Consider the following 23,239-nt stretch of genomic DNA (forward strand, 5'->3'; position numbering starts at 1 on the left):
ACACCGCTGCAAATATTTGTATATAATAACAAAATACAAGAAACCATTCTCAGTTTGGCATAAGGTTAAAAACTTCTTTAACGATAAGCCTTATATTTGCTAAAATCGAAAACGGATGATCGTTATCAAGTGCTACTATGCACGATGTCTTTCATAAATGGCAGATACATTAAATTTTAGTTTCCTCTACCTCCTTCAGATGATAACGACTAAGATACTAATTTCAGCTGATTAGTAATTAATCATTACATCCCTAAGCAGTTATGTCAGCCTAGAAGCGGCATCTGTAAATGAATAAATATTTATTCGTTTGAATGAAAGAATTTTAAAAGTATAACCAGAATTTTGCTCTCGGGTTACTTACAATTGCCACGGGTGTTGGCTGAAACAGAATCAGTAGAATCTCTTGCCTTCACTTTACTTGACGTAGCTGACCTCTACGTAACGAAGTACGAAGGTAAGAATCTGCAATATAATATCTGCAATCTAAAATATATTCCCACCTTCTGAACAGGCTTTGGTATTTTTAGGAGTTCACATAACCTATTCCTTGGCGGTTTTAACGTCGCAACGTCATCATCCCTACAGTATTCAGGGTGTACATTACTAGCTACCAAACAAAAACTTCATACTAAGGTCAATCCTAATTTTATAAATACAAACCAAATTGTTTCCGTCAGGATGTCCATGGCTTCAGCTTGAGCTTCATCGTCAATGAGGTCGTCAAAAGTTAGAGAAGCCATGTAGAAACGATCAGCGGCACTCTTTCTGACCTAAAAATTTCAATTAGATGCATAAAATGTATCCAGTAGTATACAGTATCAAAACTAATATGAGTAACTTTCAAGACTATAATTACATAATCTATTTATGCAGTCTATTAATTTATACAGGTTTATATTTGTATGCAAAGAAACCAACCCAAGGGAGACGATGGCAAAGCAAGATCATCATGTATTGCATAATACTTCTTCTAAGTTTACCCTTGAATTCTAATAATCCCGAAAACCTTTAAAATAAATTTAGATTACAATTTCAATTTGTTGCTAATAGCTAGTTTAACGTCTAAGGTTAAAACAATGTTACAGCCCATCAATTATAACTAGTTACACATTAATGGCGGATTCCATCTTCTGTGGATGAGTTTTTGATATTTCAGCTCGTGTTAAAGAATATAATTTTGTGGGAAAAGGATGGCTGTAAATGCAAAATGAGCAGAAATTACAACTGATACTAGAATAGATAAATGTCGAAAATTAACAAATTGTAGTAAAAATCATCAATGTTGCGCCTACTCATCGACATCAAGAAATAGTCCAAATGACGAGTTGGCTAGCAGAACTTCAAGAGTATTTAATAAGGGTATTGTAACTCTAGAAATGTTATTAGTGAGTTAGAAAAAATATGGCTTGTAACTTTTCATAAACGATAAAAAAAAGCATCTATATCTATAGGTTTTCGTAGTGCTGACATTGGTACCTGTCGTTCTGAAGATTTTTCTCATAAATTTCTAAAACTGTCTGGCAAAAGTCCTGCATTTTCTGTTCACTGAGTGAAAAGAAGTAAACAGGTAATCTGAGTTATGTCTGTTGCATACGAATAAACGAAAGTATGAACATGACCCTACTTATTTCCTATCTCCCTCAAATAACCAGTAAGGCATTCCGATGAGTGCTGAACCTAAAGGAACCGTGATAAGATTTTACGTGGTTAGATATAGATATTATAACGATATTTTCGTCAAAATGTTTGTATTACCAATGACTCCGTCAAACCACCAACGCTAACGATCAAGCCTAGCAAAGCGTGATATTTATAAGACATCAGGGATAAAGTACGGACGGTCCGTGAAAATGCCAATGAGGCAGAAGTCCAATTTAAAAAGCGAATGTCAGTCCTATAGCCAGGAATAACAGATCATAAAAGCAGAAGTAACTTAGAAGATTGGCTTAGGTACAGAAACACTACGCCAAAGTAAAAAATGTTACAATTATTACTCAGGAAAAATTTCCTTCAGTTCTTCAAAGTGTGGTATATGAGGAATAGTTGGTCTGTGATGTAAATTTAAAAAGAGGAATAAAAATGAAAAGAATTAGTCATAGTGTGCGTATACCAGCTTCATTAAGTTTCTATAGGCTCACTCATGATATAAAAGGTTTAACATTGTTCTGCCGGCTATGTCACGCGTTCTATCAATTTTTTCTGATGCTTGTTGTAATAAATTATTAAATATTTTCTTAACTCTACCATAGAGTGGACATATGCAAAAGAGATTAAGAGAAATTTTCAGTTTTCAGCGACATTAAACTCCTTAAACCTAAATATCGCGCAATATTTACGTTTCTGGATTTAGAAGTGAAGCATCATGCTTGACTATTAGAGAAGTGAAGACTTCAACTGCTCCCATGGCTGCTTCTCGTACCCTACATAGCAAACAGCGATTTGAATTTTATTTAATTTTTACGCCAAGATTCTGTTTTGCTAATTATAAACTTGCTTAATATCTGTACTAACCATGCTCCAACATCACCTCTACTGTCAATGGTATAGTCATTAAGGGCTGTTAGTAGAGCATTATAGGCGCTAGGAATATTATCCAGGCAGAAACACTGCTCTATATTACCAAACTTTTGTACGCCAACGGTAGAAAAGATACTATTCAAGTAGTGTTTACATATTCAAAATAAATGATATATTACATATTGGTTAACAGTGAATAACTGGCCTAATAATGCATACGAACTTTGTTAGAGCAGTGACTGCTTCAGCTCGGGTTTCAGATAGCTTAGCATCAATTGGTTTTCTAATCAATGTAGCCTTTATCACATTATTTAGTATCTATTTTCAAGAAACCCGAAACAAAAAATCAGCCCGTACGTAAAATGAAAAGCGGGTAGATATGTGAGAATTCCATAGTTACTTACCTGACTTAATCTATCACTTATTAACAACTTTGGCAAACAGCCTACAGCCTTTATAAATCCAGATCTAAATATTAACGAAAATTACGGTTATTGTATTATTAAATAATTACTCTTTTAGAGAGTAACTTGATTGAAATTTTGCTAACCTAATATGCTCAATATCATTTGAGAAATTTGAGAAAAGATGTTGTAGTAGTGCATCTACAAAAATTTATGAAACATATTTCGGTTATACGAATAATATTCGTACACTTTGCTATGGCTGCTTAGATCATTATGTTTCTGAATGTTACCTCTCTTATCTACTTTTACCGATCCATCTTTGTTTTGATAGTATTCAGCCGTTAAAGCATGCAAAGCCAATGCGGCTTTGTTCTAAGCATAATAATTCACAATTTGCAGGTTTTCCTAAAAATACTTCTACAATTTTGTCAAGCACTTACTCTAACTTCTGAGTCCGTATATGCAAGAGCATCTTTAATAAGATTTTGCCAAGTATCTTTGTATCAGGAGATGTTAGTTATAAATTATTGGGTTTGAAATGCTTATATCGATGGACATGTAAATCTATATACCAAATACATACTACCGCAATAAATATTACCTATGACAGGATCGTCATAATAGGAAAGTTTCGATTGCGAAATCCTTTCAATCAATCGGCACACTAGTGATCAGAATGAAATTATTAAAATACCTAAATCACACCATTACCAATAATAGGCGTTCCAACTCACCCGCAGATCTCATTAGGTCTCCACCTACAGCCCTAAAATTTATATCACAGATATACAATTATTAGCCTCAGTGATTAAGTAGCTGTAAAAAGAAATAAAACGTGTTATACTCACCTAAAGGCATTGGAACTTTCTATCTAGAACGTGCAAAATAAAATTAGTATACTCCCAATCAGTAACTTATCACTAGTGTAGATAAAGAAATTATACATTAACATACATATCGCTGTTACCTGTATAGTAGTTTTCTTAAGTTCATCAAGAACATGTCGATCAATAAACTGTGATATCGATCTATAAATAATGCGTATAGAATATGGGTATATGCTTAAAAATAGCGTAGCAATCTAAGTCGATCAAGTATACAAGTTCACGATCTCGTTAGCCTACTTATTTTCGGAAATTGCAAGGTTATGAAAGGCAAAAATGATCTCAGCTACAGCAACTAGACTTCCATGACGTTTAAATACATCGATAGAATTTACTTGCGATAATAGCTGCGGTAAGACTGTAAGTAAAGACATTATATATTAACACAGGATATTATTGACGAAATTTTATTATATTATGGTTACAATAAAATTTTTAGTTTTTATTTTATGAGAAATATGTGTACTACCGTTATTTCTGACATGCTCAGGAGCCTTTGGAGTTAAGTTATGTAACGCGGATGCAGTCAAGCAACGGATTTGACTAGCATATTATAAAAGAGATTTTAGTAAATAGCAAATGTTACAGTTTAGTTGACTGACTAATACGTACATGTCCCAATGGCTAATCTTAGTTTGCAACAGATGGTCAATAAGGGGTATCGTATATTCTTCACACTGCGCTAAATTTACACTAGGAGCGAAATTAAACTCAAATGTAAAACTATCACAATTCATTGCACTTATAATTATGTCATTGCTTAAATTATTACCTAACATTTAGATAAGCATTTACACGATGGCCAATGGAGAAGAAATCAGCTGCTGTGATGACATCTATTCCGTGCGGAAAGGTTCCCTAGAATGCAATTAAAACCTTCAATTTACTGCTTGTTGTTCGTCAAAAATATCAACTTCGAAGATTTATTATGACATGACACGTAAATCATAGTTTTAGTTTATACCTGTCGACCTACGTTTTCTTGGAAGGCAGCCTTAGAAGATGAGTCGATTAATAAGAAATATACGCAAAATCAATTATAACCGATACTTATTTATTAATTATAAATGGACTTACAGAGGCAGCTCTTCGGCAGTTCACTTCTCGATCAAAGACAGAAACGATTACTAACGCACTAGAAAGGTGATCTAGTCAGCGAAAATTTTAAAAAGATTTTTAAGTAGACGTTATAAATGCACATACCTAGCAATATCAGTAACGTATGGTTTGATATCATTCGGCTCGTAAGCCCTAGCGAATGCCCAACATACATAACAAGCCGCATCTCTTACGTGAGAACCTAAAATTTAGATTATACAAGTGCAGCAATATAAGCTTGGGCAAGAATTAGCTGATTATATTGTTCCAAACATATTATCCACGATCAATAAAGACTAACCAACACTATAAGATCCCCTTTTAACGTCATATATCAGTGCTTTCTTAACAACAGGAACAACTATTGTTGCGATGATAAGAACGGACATGAGCAAAATTAAATAAATGAAGTATCAAATTGTTTATCTTGGTTAATACATACCCTGTTTAAGACGTTCAGGCAACAGTAAACCTCTCCTACCAAGCTCGGCTAAGGTCAAACAACCTGAATTTATGATAAACCAAATATGTATAGGAGTAGGATTCTCTTAATATCTGCATTAAAACAGTAATCAAAACTCCTACCACCATGCCAAGCACCATCACCTTCGCCCAAGCTATGAATTTTTAAATTAGATTAAAAAAGTTGGTATACCAGCTTATCTAGGTAAGTTTCGAATAAAAATTACGAATTCACATTGATATTTAATGAAGCAACATTTACTTAAATAGACGTAATATTGAATCGACGACTTCGTCAGCAAGTTCTAGAGGCAATCTTCCGGTAACTCTTCCAACACTTAAAAGTATTACTTATGTCAGGACTGCAATTTTTCAAGAATTTTTTTGTACTCTAAATGATTACCCTTTCGCAGCTGACCATCGTACAACAGTGTCTTTATCTTTCAAGCCACTTAGCAATTGTTCTAAAGGTTTGTATTAATTCGAGAACACAAAGAATTAGTGTAACATATATTATTTTCTCTGATACAATCTATTAATGCACCTAAAATATCTTCGATTTCTTCTGGAACGTCGTATTCCTCATCATCGACTGGTACATCCTCACTTATCTAAATATAAGTTAAGTGTAAATGGACATCTATGCACACGCAGAAAAGGCCTCCAATAAAGTAGCATTTTTTTTACCGTTTGTGCAGGCGTACCATCCATTTTCTGTAGTATACACATCAAATTTGGTCGTAATTTAATTAGTAGGTTGCAGAACAAATTGTTAAATACTTATTAGATATTGAAATATCTGTCAATACCTTATCTGAAGTTTCTTTCAGATTTAACAGCGTCCTGGTACCCCTTTTATATCTTTGATATCAAAAGTATACGTTACATATTGCATTATCATGACATTTTTTATAAAAAAGCACTGTTGCATTTTGAAGCTTAATATCTACCTCCAGGAAGCAATCCGTGCCTTCAAAAAGGCCAATCCTATACGCTGTAACAAGATTATAGACAAATGCGTATTATTCTATTGAGCAGGGCAAATACTAATAGGACATAGGTTAGTGTATATATATCATGGTAAAAACTATAAATCTATAAAAGGGTAAATTTCAGTCAAAGTACAACTGTAATGATCTAGTAGTCATTCCATTTACAATATTTACCTCTGTATGCAATTTACATACCTGGATAATCTTGATACTATATTTTCTTAGTAATGTGTTACTACTTTCCATTAAATTTAATGAAATCACAGTATCGAGAACTGCTTTAGCTAGTAAAGACGCAACATAAAGCAGCTTTAATATTTTTCAATTTTTATTATACTGATAACAAGTCTGAATTAACAATCGGTTTTTGTTAATAAACTACAATAAATACATATATATTACCATATGGAAGTACATCAGTTCTCTTCCCGTGCTTATATATTAAAGCCTTATGATAAAGTCAATGCAGTATAAGCATTTAATTAGACTTGGCCAATATTTATAGAAGTTATCTATAACTTTTATAAATTCACCGAAGAATAAATATTTACTTACAAGGACAGATAAATACCCGCTTAATTCTACCATGCCTGTCATTAAGGTAACTGATAAAATTCGATTTCAATTAGGATAAGCAAAATTTTATTTAAAAATAATAGCAACATAATGAGATCTAACCATCAACTTCTTTTGACTTTTGTAATAATGTCTTCATAAAAGTATCTAATTTTCTATCTCGAACATCAGGGCGTGATAAAAACCTGCACATCAACCAGTATTAAGGTTTACTAAAAATTTGTTAACTCTAAAGACTCAAAAGGAAGTCATACTTTGCAAGAACGATGCCAGCCATATCTCTTGATTTGTCTGATACGGTTAGATACATCTATTCGATGCCAAAAAACAAATCAATTTGATAAGTAAATTACCTATAAATCATATAGTACCTACGGTTGAACTGTACTCACATTGGCTGTATCCATAATACGTTCTATAATAGGTCTTTCATCCCTAGTGCCATCGAATCGTGCCATGTCAAATGGAACCATACATACAACAGAAAGCCACAGTAGCAAGATGTATCTACTTTGCCAGTGCTAAATGCAATTATAGATGTTGAAGTAGATTGTAAGCCTATTAGTAGTTATTCGATTTTAATAATAAAGCGTAAAATTTTAATGTTCAGTATCAAAGTTGTTATTGTAACTAACTGAATCCAATATAGAATGCATACTGTCATTGGACTGTCAGTGCGAAAAAAGCTTTAAATGATAGATATATGAAGACGTGGTATACCTCGGCATCATTCTTGTCTTGTTTCATAAGTAACTGCAGTACAGGCTCTAAATCAGGTACTTCATGTGGAAATAATCGTGCCACATGCTTATATCCTCGCACCTACCAGAATTTAGTCATTAATTCCAGGTTATACTAAGTTTACTAGCTAGAGAATTTGTTATCTACGAATTATCTTTCCTGATAGTTATACAAGATTATTACATATTACATCTACTTGTCAAATAGAGTATACCGATCGCATCTTAAAACTCTAAGTTTGAAGATATATCATGTAATGTGTTAATAATTTTTAGTATTTACGGCAAAAATATATCCATATTATCAAGTACTGCAATATCATGTTATGTATAATAATGGACCATAATAAGTGTAATTACATATTTATTACAGTAGTTAAGCGATTTTATCATATCCTATCATCCTTTCTTTCACCATAATTATAAATTCATAATCTACGGTAGAATGCAACTGCAGTGATGATGTAGATTAACATCACATTTTGTTATATCTTAATAAAATATGACGCAATCACTTCATTTATGTAATGGGGCATAAATACTATGGCATATAATACGCTTACCTTTGATATCCAATGGATGTATTTGAAAGCAAGGTTGATCTGATCATCATTATTGTCACCATTTCTGATTTGATCCAATAGGATATTCGTGAGGGATTCTACAAACAGATCAATTTTGCGTCCATCATATGTTTACAATGACTGTAAGATCGCGATCACGCTACATCAATGAATACGTAGTATAGCATTGTAAAAATTTAAAATGAATTATACCATCAGATTATTACAAAATGAATGACACATCAACAAAGGCAAGATTCTTCCATTACACAAATAGAAGATAATAAAGAAATAATTCTAGTATTCCTTGGTCGCTAGTTTACCAATTTACTAGTACTGTATATGATGGAGAATAATAGTAGCTGACCTAAATGAGGATCCAGTAAGTGGGGTTGCTCTTGATATTCGTCGAGTATCGCTAGATAGATTGCGATCAAATGTTTAAAATGAGACTTTATTAAAATATACCAGCTAAAATGTTTCTTTACACACTGTACTATACATCTATATCAGTATCTAAATACTCTATCAGTTGTTATTGATTGTAATAGCAATTCATTCTGCGATGATATCAATTACATTATTTTTACAAACAATGTTGCTATCGACAAAAGTAATCCTATACAATCTCAACATCTGCTAGCCAATTGTATATAAATCTTTCAACACTAGCATTATCAGAAAGTTCTTACCAGAGAAATTTTCATATGCATCCTCGCTGCCAGATAGATCGCTACAAACCGAAGGTATTTTCTTAGCTAAATCTTCTAATTGTTTGCTATGCACACAGAATTCATGGATGTTTTGTATATATTCCGTATCAATCTCGTCTCCAGGATAAGCCATCTTTAGAAAATTGCAATGGAGATGAGTCGGTCTAATGAATACTATGGGCTGGCCAAGTGTGAACAGTACCGCCTTTTAGCTACCTAGTCATCCGTGGACGTTGGGCGGTGGACACAGGACCTGGCAGTCTACCATGCTTTACTATAGCCTTTCAACCTCTATCCTACACAATACAATCAGTATGGAAATAGAGACCCGGGATTTTCAAATGTGTTTTCTACCGTTCAGAGCTTTACGCTGTGTACTGTGGGCTACAGTACTATGCATCGTACACTGTACCGTAATGCACTGTGCGTACCGCAGGTACACTGGTACAGTACTGACTGTACTGTACGGTCGTGTGTCAACCACAGTACAGTACAACGTACTGTAGAAAAACGCCAGAATTTACAGTATACAGTATAAGTATTTTTGATTTGAAGTGCTACTATGAGTAGCTTTAACACATTTAATGTACTGTAAATTTGAATTACATATTCACATACAGCATCTTATTTCCAATCAAACAATACCAAATTTGTCTAATAGGGACTTCAAACTACAGTATAATTTCATACGTGCGTACAGTACAGTACGTGCGTACCATAGCTACTCGAGACCCTACAGTAGTACTGTACAGTACTGTATACAGTACAACGTATTGTAGAAAAATGCCAGAATTTATATAGTATTTTGACTCGAAATGCTAATAGCAGTAGCTGTAACACATTTAATGTAACTTTAAATTACATATTCACATAAAACGTCTTATTTCTAATCAAATAATACCAAATTTGTCTAATAAGGACTTAAAACTATAATTTCATATAGTTTCAATCGTCGGGAAAGACCTATCAGACACCCTCATTATCGTACAGTACTAAATACTCTACATTTCTGTCGGTACAGCACTGTACTATTTGAAACCGCTACAGGAGATGACATAATCCATCAACAACGTCAACACTGCTAAACTGGGCTGTCAGCTTCTGTCCGACTTTGAAATCATTTGATAATAATAAATAAAAAACTTTTGCGGCTTCTTAACTCTCGCACTGGTGAACTGTAAACAACTTCTTGGATTCGTGTACAAGCAGAGAAGCAAGCTATCACTTTGATTAGCAGGTAGTGCTGAATTATTTGTTCGGTGATGCCGGATATGGATCTTGCAGGTAAGGAGGGTTTAGCATCAGATGATTTACTCTGCGTTGTAGGTATTTACTACCTGCCACGTCGACAAAACGTGAAAGAGTTGGATCACATTAATTGATTGGCTCTTGCTTCATAATAAAACTATGGTACGATAACGTATATGAAGAATAAGGATTAAAATTTTGTACCATGAATGAGTCGTTCTAGCTCTTGCTGTTACATTCTGTAAGTTAAAATATATATGTCATGATTTAGCCCTCCGGACACCTGGCATGAGTAGAAAAAACTTTGACATCGGTGATATAGCTGAAGAAGATGCCAATTACCCTACCCAATTTCATTATTTACTGTACATGCATTAAAATAATTATTCTAAACAATGTAAACGATAAAATCGATCGAGTTCAGTCAATAATGACAGCAATCATCACAACAACCGTAAATATCAGAAGAACGGTGAAGAACGAGATTGCTCTGCTTATTATCTCAAAAATTCATAAATTCTCTTGTTTATGTGTGATTATATGAAATAATGACTAATTCATGCTGTATTCCTCCACGGACTTATGGTAAATTTAAACAAATTAAGCAGTAAACCTACTGTACCTCCACTTAGTAAAAGTCAATAACAACGATTGATTAATTATCCGCTCGCTTGCTGCTAGACTTTAATAGTTTAAAGTTTAAACCATACGTGTAAATACCAGGCATTTCTACAGTAACGTAATCAACGCATTCGGCTACACATGATTAATCTGAAGTATAGGACTGATAAATCACTGCTGCTCTTGCTCGATATGTATACTTCGAAAATTTTAGAAATCTCCAGGTTCCTTTTTCTGCAGAATTCTCATCTAAATATGGCCACCGCAGTCTGTGTACAATTCGAATTAATACGATACCATTGAACATATGTTTCAGATCAATGGCTACCAATTCTATACCACACTTTTCCTAGCAGAGATATCGATATACAGGTAATCAATCATATTAAGGACTAAAAAATTGAGTATTACAGCCGAGTACTTTATACCGATATTTCTATCGTATATAATTTTATTAGATTTCTTCCTATTTCCCCCAAAAGCTACCAGATAGCGACACCTATTTTGCCATCGATCGCTTAGTTTACTGTTAATCCTAGTAATAATTAATAAAATAAAATTTTTACTGGATTAGGATTTATCAAGCGAACATATCGCAAGGATATTTTTTCTTCTGGAAAATGGTGAAGTAAATGAAGTTGCGAAGAGTAAGATAGAGTTAATTTACTACTGTGAATTTTCCTAATTAAACTACAGATTGAAAACTAAAGCCTGTAGTTATAACGTAATGGACCAGAGTTGCAAAGGTGATAAAATGAATGAAGGTTTGATTATGCGACCGTTAATCTTTTGCAGAAGAAGCACTTAGCTTTTGCTTTTACCAGCTTCGAAATGATGCCCAATCCAAGAGGTTAATATATCACCAAAAATAGTTATGCAAGAATTCCGAGTATCAGTTAAAAATCGACTCTGATTAATTATAGAGAGCAAATAGCAACAAATATGTGTTACTAAATGTTATATTTTTTCAGATTAAAAGTAACAATTTTTGATTTACTGTAACAAATAATTTAGATTCAAACATGCAGTCCTTATTGGCTCGCTACCAAAATTTATGTTAGAAAGTAAATTGCAATACGTAAGTAATGAATGAAGAACTGATCGATTATCGTCACACTGCAATCGTCATTTCCATTGTAAAATATTATTATTGGTATTAAATATAGATACTAAGAAATCTACTTGAAGCTATCTTATTTGATTCGTGTGGGGAAGCTTACGATAGCAAATTACGCAAATCAGCTATAAAAGCTATTGAAAAGTAAACTATCTACTGCAGTTCCTACTTTGTAACGATAAGGATAATAAATTTATTTGTTTAATTTGAAAGAATATTTTCATTGATGTGAAGCTCAATTTAGAATTTACGTACATATTCAGATAGATAATATGTTTAGCAATTAGTTGATAAACAAACCTTACATTTTACATAGAATTGTCCGAAAATGCCCAGTTGATGGTGATTGTGATGGGATAACTGCTATAAATAATGATATAGTTCGCTTTCTCTTTGATGGATTAATGAAAGCCATGACTGACTACAGTTCTAATTCGCGCGGCGATGTTGGATATATGTATGATAACTAATGTAGCAACGTTAATGTTCTTGTGCAACTTATACTCCTTCACACGAGACTGCAAAAGTCGATTATTTATTTATCTATTTGTTGATAACTATGTACACGTCATAACTTATTTACTTTTAATGTAGTGTTCGAGAAGCTGCCATGTCTGGCATTGAATTTCTCTTAACTCACATATCTAGGCAAGATCCATCACTTATTAAAAGAGATGAGTAAGTATTATCGGAGAGTATTCCACAGTATTCGCTTTATTAAGTATAGGACTGGTGTAATCGTTTCATAATGCATATCATTGTGCCACCTATTTCAGTTGGAAGCTATTTATTGGCAGTTTATTACAGCAAACAGCGGAAAAAATGGATAGGACGCGGGCGCATGCTGGTGCTATTTTCATAAGATTAATTCACTCTGAAGTGTAAGTCCTAACAGCTGAAATCTTCTAAACCGAGATGATATAAATTTTCATTTTATTAAACTTTCAATTTTAATTGTAGGTCTGATACAAAAAAAATTCCTGGGTTGAAAGTTTTTCAGAAACTGTTTCCAAAGTACTAATATAGACTATTTAAATAAACTATCGGTTACTGTTAAAATCTATTGCGCTGATATACGGTAATATTCTATCTACCAGAAACTTTCCGGACTTTTTTCGAAGAGGAAGATCAGCTGATATATTCTCACGTTTGATAAAAATATTGCCTATGAAAGAATATACATATCCTGTATTATCTGGAATTGTTGTTAGCAGTGGTGGTTATGTATCTGAATCAATGGTGTGTTCTACAGACGTTGCTTATTTTAAATATATGTTAGAGCCTTGTATTAGATAAATCAGCTGTTAAGTTAATAAATATTAGTTAACTAACAGGCACAAATATAACACTGCTCTTTTCAATTATTGCAATCTTGTAGTGCAACCACGCCCGACGTTCTCTTCTCAATTATTTAAGAGAATCTACTAGCGAGTATGTAAATCCCGATTTTATTGCGAATCATTTTCATCATATTGCTATTGTCCGTTTTAAACACCATTAAATAAATCTAATTTTTTTGTTGCTAATAACTTGTTCATTAAATAGGAATATAGAACAGTTTGAAGATTTTTTGAACACACTAACAACTATTTATAAGAATAATGGTCGAACGGATAGGTTCTTTCATTTACTTACATCTATAGTTCTTTCTATTGCTACATGTACATATTTCATACTAATTGAATTGTTGAACAGCTCACACACGTAAAATTTCATTAATAATTTAACGTTAAGTTAATTTTATGATTACAGGATTGTGTTTCCATTATTATGTATGACGGATTTTCTACTCTTGAATGACTCATTTTCATTAATTATGGATAACGATTGGTACACACTTTCGATCTTCTTTTTCGAATTTTAATGTATACAGCAACCTGTGCCAAGTTCTAATAATTCATACTTAATCATGTAACGCAAAATTTTATCATATAGTCATCCTTTTCTTTTGGGGGTCATGGATATGTTGGAAGTAGAAAGCGTGACTTCAACTGACGTTATAAAGACTGAAGTTATTATTAGCGCGTAATTACTTTCTATAATTTGTCGATGATTAGGACAATATCGGTTACATTGTTTTCTTGTTTGTGTGCCAGTACTTGCGCCATGATGGAATTTCCGGATAAAATCAGAAAGCGATCAATTCCACTGATTATAAAATATTTGATGAATAAATATCCAAAGGTAATTGAAATGGTTTATATAATTGATGTAGTTTTATGAGGTAAAATAGTAATATATGTTTACGAATATGTATATGACTAGGTTCGATGTTACGCGGCTGATCAACTATATATAGCACTGATGACCTTTGAAAAGTCATTACAAAATTATCAGATCGATCGGTTAATGGAATTGCTTGCTGACACTGTCTGGTATGCTATCGTATTGCCTATTGGATAGACGTTTATGTTACACGTAGTAGCTATTAATTTTTTATCATTTGCTTGTAGGGAAGATTCGTTATCAACTTTGCGTACGGTCATAGAGCAAATTTGCCATGGATTTAACCTAAGTGCTAATCACTTACTAGTAAGATATTATTTTTAAATGCTATGATTTAACACATTTTCAACGAAATGTACAGTAAAACCTTTAGGCTGATTTTTTAATTCTTTACTACAGCTATTAGAAGAATAAACAACTGTTACCTAGTATTGGTTGGAAAGGTTGATATCAAGAGATAATTTCTAGAAAAAAAATATAAAATTCACTAAATAAGTCATAAAACGAGAAAATACAGTAGATACTGAATACTACTATGTAAAAATGTTAAAATTCTTGCTGCAGAGCTTTTAATCTTCGTAAGGATGAATAGTTTATATCATTAGATAATTATGTAAGTAGCAGTAGTTCCAGCTACTATACTCTGTACTGAATTCTATCATTTACCGTGCTTGTAGTTAAGTTAAGATGCAAACCGTGGATTATTTTTATGCATCAGGGGTGGATGCTAAACAAACAGCTACACTTCATTGTTTTATTCATCTTAGGAATGCATTTCTGTATAGCGTATTTAACTTGAATTTAGTGACATCGCGCTGGTAGGTATTAACCGGCTTAAATATACTATCTAATTCTACATTAAAATATCAAAAAATAAAATCTGCATTATACTTGATCAAAGGAAGAAGTTTAGTTATTTGCCATTGAGCTGAGCAATCTGAAAGAAAGCGAATCCTGCTCTAAATAACGTGTTCTGATTATTAACTTTGGTGTTATAATTACAGTAATTCCATTTCTCTTTTTTAAGTATAGTACATCTTATTTCTCGATGTAGGAATATGGCTAGTAAGTATAACAAAAACTTGTTTTGATTACCTTTTGGCCTAAAATCTAGGAACGTTTGTGAGATATGGTGTCTAACAAAAGCAATTTACAGTCTTATGTGTAATAATTACGGTATATCCTGCATTGTCTATTGAATTATCGAAATACTGAAATTTATTAATACTAAAAACTAGCGCTGTAAATTTGATATCATTTTATGGATGATATTGATGTGTTAATGAATGATACCTCAGCTGGTTTTCATGGCAGGCGGCGCTATTAAATAAGCTTATATTCTCTGATTTTTTGTGATATAAAGACAAGTATCGACGCATACAAAACAATAATTAATTAGTTAATATTGTTAGTAAATATAATTAAGTTACAATCGACTGGCTGAAATTACATGAGCAGTTCAATATAATTTGTTAGTCATGCGTTTAAATCACTATACTGATACAGAAAAATCAGGAATTTTAATGTCTTTTAACCATCCCTGACAGTCACTTGTTTTGTAATAAAAGAATTGAAAGGGGCCGTTCAGCCAATCGCCATGGTTCATCAATTGCGTGATGATAGAAATAAGAGTTTCGCAAATATATTAGGGCAAAATTTTCTTTTAACTCTCTCATTTAATACGGCGCCGATAGGGTACTGTAAGTTTAAGGTTACATTACAGTAAGCTATTTTTGTGAATGGCAATAATACCGAAGCACAGTAGTACTAAGTTACTGCAGTACGTGGAAGAGGTTGTAGATTAAATTTCAATTTTAAAATTGTTAGTTTCATGTATTCTTTAGATATTCCATCATTCATTATAAATTATCAAACTGTCATCTTATTCTCATAAGGTATCGTGCGGTGCTTGTTGATTTTAGCCCGTTGCTAAATCGTTGGTTTTATTTAGTTTCCATACAGTGTAGCGTACTGTAATGAATGATTAATTGTGCGTCAGTGATTGATTGTACAGTTTAGTAAAAACTACAAGTATGTACGGAAAGTATAGCAAGCGAGGGATCTATCACTAACAATAAAAGATCAGTTTAACCTGTAATTCTCTAGAGGACTCATTTGAAGATTTCTCGCTTAATGCTTGGAATTTTTTAAATTGTCAAGATTATAGTGATAACGCCTTTGCTGCTACTTCATATCTGAGATGAATCACCTACGGGTTTGAAATCAGTCTATCCGAGTGCAGTAGTAAAAAACGCCGGTCATTTCATAGAGTATATTGCAATCACATTATTAGCTGATCGAAGGGTACATAAGATCTGCACTTTTTCGAATAACTAGGGCGAATCATATCGATATAATGAGAGCATAGGTTATCCGAGTGCAGTAGTAAAAAACACCGGTCATTTCATAGAGTACCCTAACCCTAACCCTAACCCTAACATTATTGAGTGATCGAATGAGAGCATAGGCTATCCGAGTGCAGTAGTAAAAAACACCAGTCATTCCGTAGAATATATTGCAATCACATTATTAAGTGATCAACGTGTGCATAAGATCTGCACTTTTTCCAGTAACTAGGGCGAATCATATCGATATAATGAGAGCATTGGCATGCTGGGGGTTTCTTTTTCCACTTTTTGATTGTAAACAAACAAATGAATGAGTGAATGAATGAGTCTGTAATGTTGCAAAACATGTAAATTGTACTACTACGAATGGAGAGGAGTTTTATTGGCTTCATCTCAGCAGTGGATTTGATGACTCATTGATGAGTCACTACCTTATCATCGAATGAAGACACTCCAAGATTGCTGGAAATATTACTCATCAACTTTAAATAAATTTGTTTTTGTTATTAGTAATGATTATTTTTATCCGTGTTGGCTAACTGGTCCATTGCCATATACGGTCTTGGCACTACTCGAGCTACTCGAGCTACGATAAAGTAAATGATGTCATAACTAATCGATCAGTGAGCATTGCAAAAGTGCACGTTTGCCTGGACCATCATGCACAATAATAATAAAAAAAAAGTCATGCTTTGACAATTGGATGCCATTCCATATCTCATAGTAATGAACACTATTCACTGAGTACTAATTTGTAGAGACTAGAGCTAGTAGATGACTCGTAATAAACTAAACTTACTATTGAGGCATACAGCAAACAGAGGTTACGGTGTCAAAAGGGGAAAAAATGAAGTTAGCCACCTCAACTGTTAACCACTGCTTACAGTAGTGCATAAACAATAATATTACACGCAATGTACACCTTTCGTGGTCCGTTTAGAAGTATCTACAGTACAATACCAATTGATTAAGACTTGTTAACACAGTCGCACTATTCTAGCTGCTGAAACCATTGCAATGGATGATCGACATTCATTATAATATCACTACTGGAAGAGAAAGCTGTCCGAGATAGAAAACTTTTTCCATCTTTATTTATTAAGGGGACTCTAATAACCGTGCCTATCGCCTACTATTCTGTGTACTATATAGGTGATACTAATCCATACAATTCACTGCATTCTAGATTGCAGTTTTCTTTTTGCCTGAAGAGTGAAAGTAATCAATTTTGCTCTCTTTCCTTAGTCCGTCATTCAAGTATGACGTCAACGATTTCATGCTGAGCTACAGTACAATCCAGTACTGTACACTGTACAAGATTGTACTGTACACTCTGATGCTGTGGTATCGACCAATTAAGGTTGCCGTATGGAATATTGGAGACTGTTTCATTCAAGTCATTAATCCACACCTTTTCACTACCAATCGATCGCTGTTCTCTCTTGTCGACCACGATACCGGCTGTTGCACCGTACTGGACCGCTATGACGCTGGATGCCCCAACTGGAGTAGCCGCAAAAGTAAAACCTGCAACCCAACAAGAACCATATTTATCACTTGGGATATTCGACGTCTTTCCAACTGCAAGACAACACAAATTACTAGCATTAGCATGAGTGGTTTAGGTAAGTGCAACTGCTGTAGTTGAAGAGTGGAAGTGTTACGCTAGAAGTGAAAATTCTAGCTTTAAAATACTCTTGTAACGCATGAGAACCTTTTGTATTTGACAATGGCATTCTACTATTTGATGCAGTCATGACGGTTAGCAATCTAGTCGAGCTAGGGTCTAATTTTTTATTCTAATTTCCATGCAATTGAAATGCAAATTTGTCATATTGATCAAGACGATACAGCTTGACAATCCCCTATTCGAAATAATCTTATCATCGATGTTAAGATATACTGTCGTTATTGGTCATATACAAGATGTTGAGGGGGTTCAAATAGAAGAAGAAGAAAACCAACCTTTGAAGTTAGACTATATTGCAGGCTATCATTTTTTATTCAAGGGTGTAATGCAGTGGTCCAACTTGAACGAGTCCAGTATAGTATGTCTCGTTATTCCTTAACGGCAGCGACATTAGATCGACATTACGATCACATAGATAGGTAGATTATCGCACATTGTACTATAAAAATCCTATAGAATTGAAAAGCAAGTTAACTGTCATGGCAGTAAACGTATCGTTTAAACAAGCGTCTCCTACTTTTTACTGGTACACGACAATGGCATAAGGACACAAAGATCCCAATGGATACCACTCGAAAGCGATAATTTACAGTACATGTAGACGTTTCGTTACTCTTCTTCACCGCTTCATAAGTAGATGTATTTTTCTGACTGCCATCGGATCCATTCCATCTGTAGTAGTCAAGATGATGAACGAAGCTACCCTGCGTGCCAATTTAAATATGAAAATACTTTTCTTCATTATTGATAAAATTTGAAACGCTATGACAATGTCAGCTATAATTTCATGATATAGTTTCACTTCTCTTCTTCGAATCAGAAGTAGACGAAATTACTGCTATTGGATCTCTCCCATCTGTAGTAGCCAAGAATATGAACTAAGCTATCTTACGAGTCAATTACAATATTAAAATACTTGTCTTCACTAGTGATATAATTTGAAACGCTATTCGATTGTCTACCGTAATTGCATTATTTACTTATACATTTTACTACTTCTCTTCTTCTCCAATTCATAAGTAGACGTATTTTTCCTACTTCCATCCAACCTGATCCATCTGTAGTAGTCAAGATTATAAACTAAGCTACCTTACGTATCAATTTATATTAAAATACTTCTCTTCACTAATGATATAATTTGAAACGCTATCAGATTACCAGCCATAATTTCGTTACTGTATTTAGTTGTAATAACGGATAGGTATATGGGATTGACAAGACGAGAAAAAATCGTACATCAGTTATTAAAATATCAAAAGTGCTTGTAGATGTTAAATTAAATCATGATTCAATTAACGGTCGAATAAAGACAGTTTCTGATCACCATTTCGTACGGATTAACCGTTGCTATCATATTTTTATAGGTAGTAGTAAGCGAGGACTTAAGCTAGACTTTGATAAACGAGGACCACCTCGTCGAAAATCTCCTGTTCAACCAAAAGTACAAGTGTAAGTTCTAAAAACTACTTCAATTTTCATTTCAATGTCTAATTTAATTAGGATAGCTAATCGATGCTTACTTCACTAGCTAAATGATGATATAATAATACCTAAATTTCGCTGTATGCGCATCTAGTAATCCTATCGAAGAACATAAACTAGGAACACAAGGAACTTTAACAATCGATGGACAGGTATCATCTGCAAAACTAAACTAGCACTATCTTTTTATCTTGTTTGCTTTACTTTACTGTAGCCTCTACATACTTTAATCGCTAAATGCAGCACAAAGGCTTGAAACAGTACCACATCATTTAGCACAATAGGACAGACTGTCCTTTGTCGTAATACAGTACAATATGATTTATTCTTTAGATTCTGTAACTACTATTTCTGCTCAGGTCTAGACTCATCTATGTACCTACAACAAGTACAGTATTGAGTACCCTAACTTTAATTTATTCTTGATAGAATTATAGTTTTGTTGCAACCGATTTGATCGATGAAGGTGAAATCGGCCGTGGTGCATATGGCACTGTAAACAAGATGCTACATGAAGAGAGTAAAACTTTAATGGGTGTAAAGGTATTTATTTCAGTTCTGAATGATAAGAAGCATGTCACCTTGGTTAAATTTCCTTTGCGATATAGTATAAATATATTCCCTGTCAATTTTAAATGAATTCTGTAACTGACTTCATCCAATCATAAACTGAAAGAATACCGAATTAAAATAAACGTTAGAGTAGTTATTTACATTAGCATTACCTTTCACAGAGAATTCGAGCTGAAGTAGACGGACTAGAGCAACGCAGACTATTAATGGATTTAGATGTTGTAATTAAAAGCCGTTGCGAATATATCGTGAAGTTCTATGGAGCCGTTTTCCATGAGGTACATCTTGTATGAGTATAAATATAAATGTGTTCGATAATTATTATTGGCTACTATCGCATATTTTCTTACCATATTCAACACCCATTAGCATGAATTAACAGCTATAAATTTTAGCGTAACTTCGTGAGATTGTTCATATTCGCTTTAAATTTAATACTACAGATGACTATTAGTCACAACATTTACAGGCTGTGATCATTTCCTTTATAGTTTATATTCAGCCTATAATTATCGGTGCCACTTAAAACCCATGAATATATATATTTATTAGCAATGTACTTGAATTTTTTGGATTTAATATCTCAACTTAATGATACTACACACATATATAGGGTGATGCTTGGATTTGTATGGAATTAATGACTATATCACTAGATAAATTCTCGAAATTAGTCTATTGCAATTTAAAGCAAACCTTTCCTGAAGATTTTTTAGGCAAAATCTCCGTTGCTGTAAGTTATCTAATAATATCTAGGCATTAAAATGTATTCATGAATTAGTTTATATTAAGAACTGTCTCGCAAGTGGTGTTTAGTTACCGTCCTACCTTTATGCTGGTATACTCGCCTAAGTTTAAATTATTCTCTCATGTCACTAATTAGGTCGTTAGAGCTTTAAATTATTTAAAAACTGAACTAAATATAATTCACAGAGGTAAGATTACTAATTAAGATATCTTTTGCTAGAACCAGTTGACAAGTACTTGTAATCAATATTATTTCTTTCAATTAGTTGCCGGATTGAGATCATTTTGTATTTCTCAATCTCTTCATTTTTGTTTGATACAGTACTATTGTTTACGATTAATCACTAGTTTTTATACAATTCCCTAAATGCTAAAGATAGCCTATTTGTACAATTTAAATTTAAAGCGAAATCAGAATACTAATTATTAGCACCTTCATATACCGTCTGTAAAACACTATGATCATGACGTAAATTTACTATCTGTTATGGGGTACTAAAACTAGAAGTTCCTAGTACGAATTTCTTTAGCATTTTTCTAAGACGACTATTGAAATTTAAAAGTAGTCATATTACAGATTTTAATTGTATTTTGCTATTATGTTACTATCTGACAAATGAAATATAATAAATTAGACGTGAAGCCATCTAATATTCTTCTGGACGATAATGGAAACGTTAAGCTTTGTGATTTTGGTATAAGTGGTAAACTTGTTGATTCTATAGCAAAAACTCGTGACGCCGGTTGTAGACCGTATATGGCTGTAAGTATTTCGTGTGATTTCATCACAATTGCCACGCAGATATATCGATTATTTTTATCGTACATGAGCAAGTTTTCGATTAATCAATAACACCATCAGCACTATACATATATGTACAATATTGTTGACTGTGATTATTTATATTTAATAGCCTGAGCGTATAAATCCTGAAACTGCTCGCGATGGTTATGATGTTCGATCAGACATATGGAGCTTGGGGATTACACTTGTAGGCACTTGCAATTTAGCATTCTTGATATACACAATTAAGCTTACGAGACTAATTTTTATAACAGGTCGAATTGGCAACTGGAAAATTTCCTTATCCCCAGTGGAAAACAATCTTTGAGCAATTATCTCAGGTTGTTAGCGGGCCTGCACCTCGTTTAGTGAATACTTCCGGAAAACAGTTTACTGATGAATTTATAAGTTTCGTGCATAGTTGGTGAGATTAAATGCTTTGACTTCAATCGAGTGATTGTAATAAATTACTGGGATTACAGCAAATTTTTCTAATACTAATTGTATGCATTCATGATACCATAATACTTAGCTTAATTAAAGAAGTCGCTAAGCGACCAAAGTATGGAGCCATCATGGTAAGAAAGTATTCAGCTGTTTAAGTCGAATATACTGTATAATGAAGTCTATAGTACAATCGAAATTTAGGAAAATTAATAATAGAAATATAACTTGTTTTACTGAATGAAATAGAAACCTGAAATGCGTCTATACAGTACTCATACGAGTACCGTTCTACATTTTTCCATTGTATTAAATAAAAGTAAAATTGTATTTCTACTTTATTAATTTTCACTTAATTTGTTTTCTATAAGTAGTATACGGATTAAATACTTCTTTGACTAACTGTGAGTAACGGAGAAAGTGAATAACTATATTTACTAACTCTACCACTCTTTAACATAGGAACATCCTTTCATAAAGAAATATCAATCGTCCGATATAGTCGCTGCCAATTACGTTAAGGGTGTTTTAGCCGAAACTCAGTATCGATTGTCTACTATTTTATACGATTCTGATAAATAATTGATTTGCTTTGCTTAGTTTTAATTTATCTTTTAACCGTGGATTTTGCTATTATTCAATAGCATCCATTTTGAATGTGTGATTGCTTTATCAGATTACAATTTTAATCCATAAAATTCAGCTTTTATTGTACTCTACAGTATGTACTGTTAGTTCGATTCATGTGAAAGATTTTTGTGTTATAACTGTACTGCTTTAATATTTAGCATCAAGGATAATATAATGCTAAATAATTCTTCAAATCAACTTGTTCCATGTAAATATATACGACGACACTTTGCTGATATAATTATTTTTAGGTGTATGTTAAATTTGTCATCCGTCTCAGTTAAATATTTGTATCCGTTTGGATTGGTGTTTGTTCTTGTAATCTTTAAGCTTCATCAATGTAATCATGACTTGCATTTGGGTCGTCAATACAT

The 23,239-nt window shown here is 33.1% G+C and overlaps 3 protein-coding genes across 3 annotated transcripts; 2 read left to right on the top strand and 1 right to left on the bottom strand.

Moving 5' to 3' along the window:
* Positions 1 to 1,740: 1,740 nt before the first annotated feature.
* TRIADDRAFT_21306 (uncharacterized protein) lies at positions 1,741 to 8,679 on the bottom strand (the record flags this gene model as incomplete). The annotated part of the gene is made up of 36 exons (XM_002109734.1): positions 1,741 to 1,897; positions 1,998 to 2,051; positions 2,142 to 2,243; positions 2,340 to 2,423; positions 2,515 to 2,655; positions 2,744 to 2,838; positions 2,925 to 2,988; positions 3,160 to 3,299; positions 3,368 to 3,423; positions 3,529 to 3,591; positions 3,662 to 3,693; positions 3,872 to 3,955; positions 4,052 to 4,169; positions 4,281 to 4,354; positions 4,424 to 4,504; positions 4,584 to 4,669; positions 4,776 to 4,805; positions 4,889 to 4,946; positions 5,015 to 5,111; positions 5,211 to 5,270; positions 5,352 to 5,414; positions 5,495 to 5,526; positions 5,634 to 5,708; positions 5,775 to 5,835; positions 5,916 to 5,977; positions 6,152 to 6,232; positions 6,322 to 6,365; positions 6,559 to 6,647; positions 6,766 to 6,811; positions 6,919 to 6,968; positions 7,042 to 7,124; positions 7,194 to 7,249; positions 7,332 to 7,460; positions 7,660 to 7,761; positions 8,243 to 8,340; positions 8,610 to 8,679. Coding segments are annotated over 36 exons (2,817 nt in total), but the record flags the coding sequence as incomplete, so codon positions are not given.
* Positions 8,680 to 10,217: 1,538 nt separating this feature from the next.
* TRIADDRAFT_63611 (uncharacterized protein) lies at positions 10,218 to 14,952 on the top strand (the record flags this gene model as incomplete). The annotated part of the gene is made up of 17 exons (XM_002109173.1): positions 10,218 to 10,239; positions 11,141 to 11,196; positions 11,399 to 11,471; positions 11,620 to 11,674; positions 11,839 to 11,902; positions 11,991 to 12,085; positions 12,258 to 12,398; positions 12,536 to 12,619; positions 12,718 to 12,822; positions 12,902 to 12,955; positions 13,039 to 13,180; positions 13,320 to 13,372; positions 13,487 to 13,558; positions 13,999 to 14,125; positions 14,207 to 14,316; positions 14,395 to 14,473; positions 14,935 to 14,952. The coding sequence occupies 17 exons, from the start codon at positions 10,218 to 10,220 to the stop codon at positions 14,950 to 14,952; spliced, it is 1,350 nt and encodes a 449-aa protein (XP_002109209.1).
* Positions 14,953 to 20,116: 5,164 nt separating this feature from the next.
* TRIADDRAFT_21381 (uncharacterized protein) lies at positions 20,117 to 22,817 on the top strand (the record flags this gene model as incomplete). The annotated part of the gene is made up of 9 exons (XM_002109174.1): positions 20,117 to 20,230; positions 20,422 to 20,538; positions 20,874 to 20,993; positions 21,144 to 21,195; positions 21,643 to 21,770; positions 21,922 to 21,999; positions 22,067 to 22,215; positions 22,324 to 22,369; positions 22,698 to 22,817. Coding segments are annotated over 9 exons (924 nt in total), but the record flags the coding sequence as incomplete, so codon positions are not given.
* Positions 22,818 to 23,239: the final 422 nt, after the last annotated feature.

The sequence above is a fragment of the Trichoplax adhaerens genome, genomic scaffold, assembly GCF_000150275.1.
Source record: "Trichoplax adhaerens TRIADscaffold_2 genomic scaffold, whole genome shotgun sequence".
Taxonomy (NCBI): domain Eukaryota; kingdom Metazoa; phylum Placozoa; class Uniplacotomia; order Trichoplacea; family Trichoplacidae; genus Trichoplax; species Trichoplax adhaerens.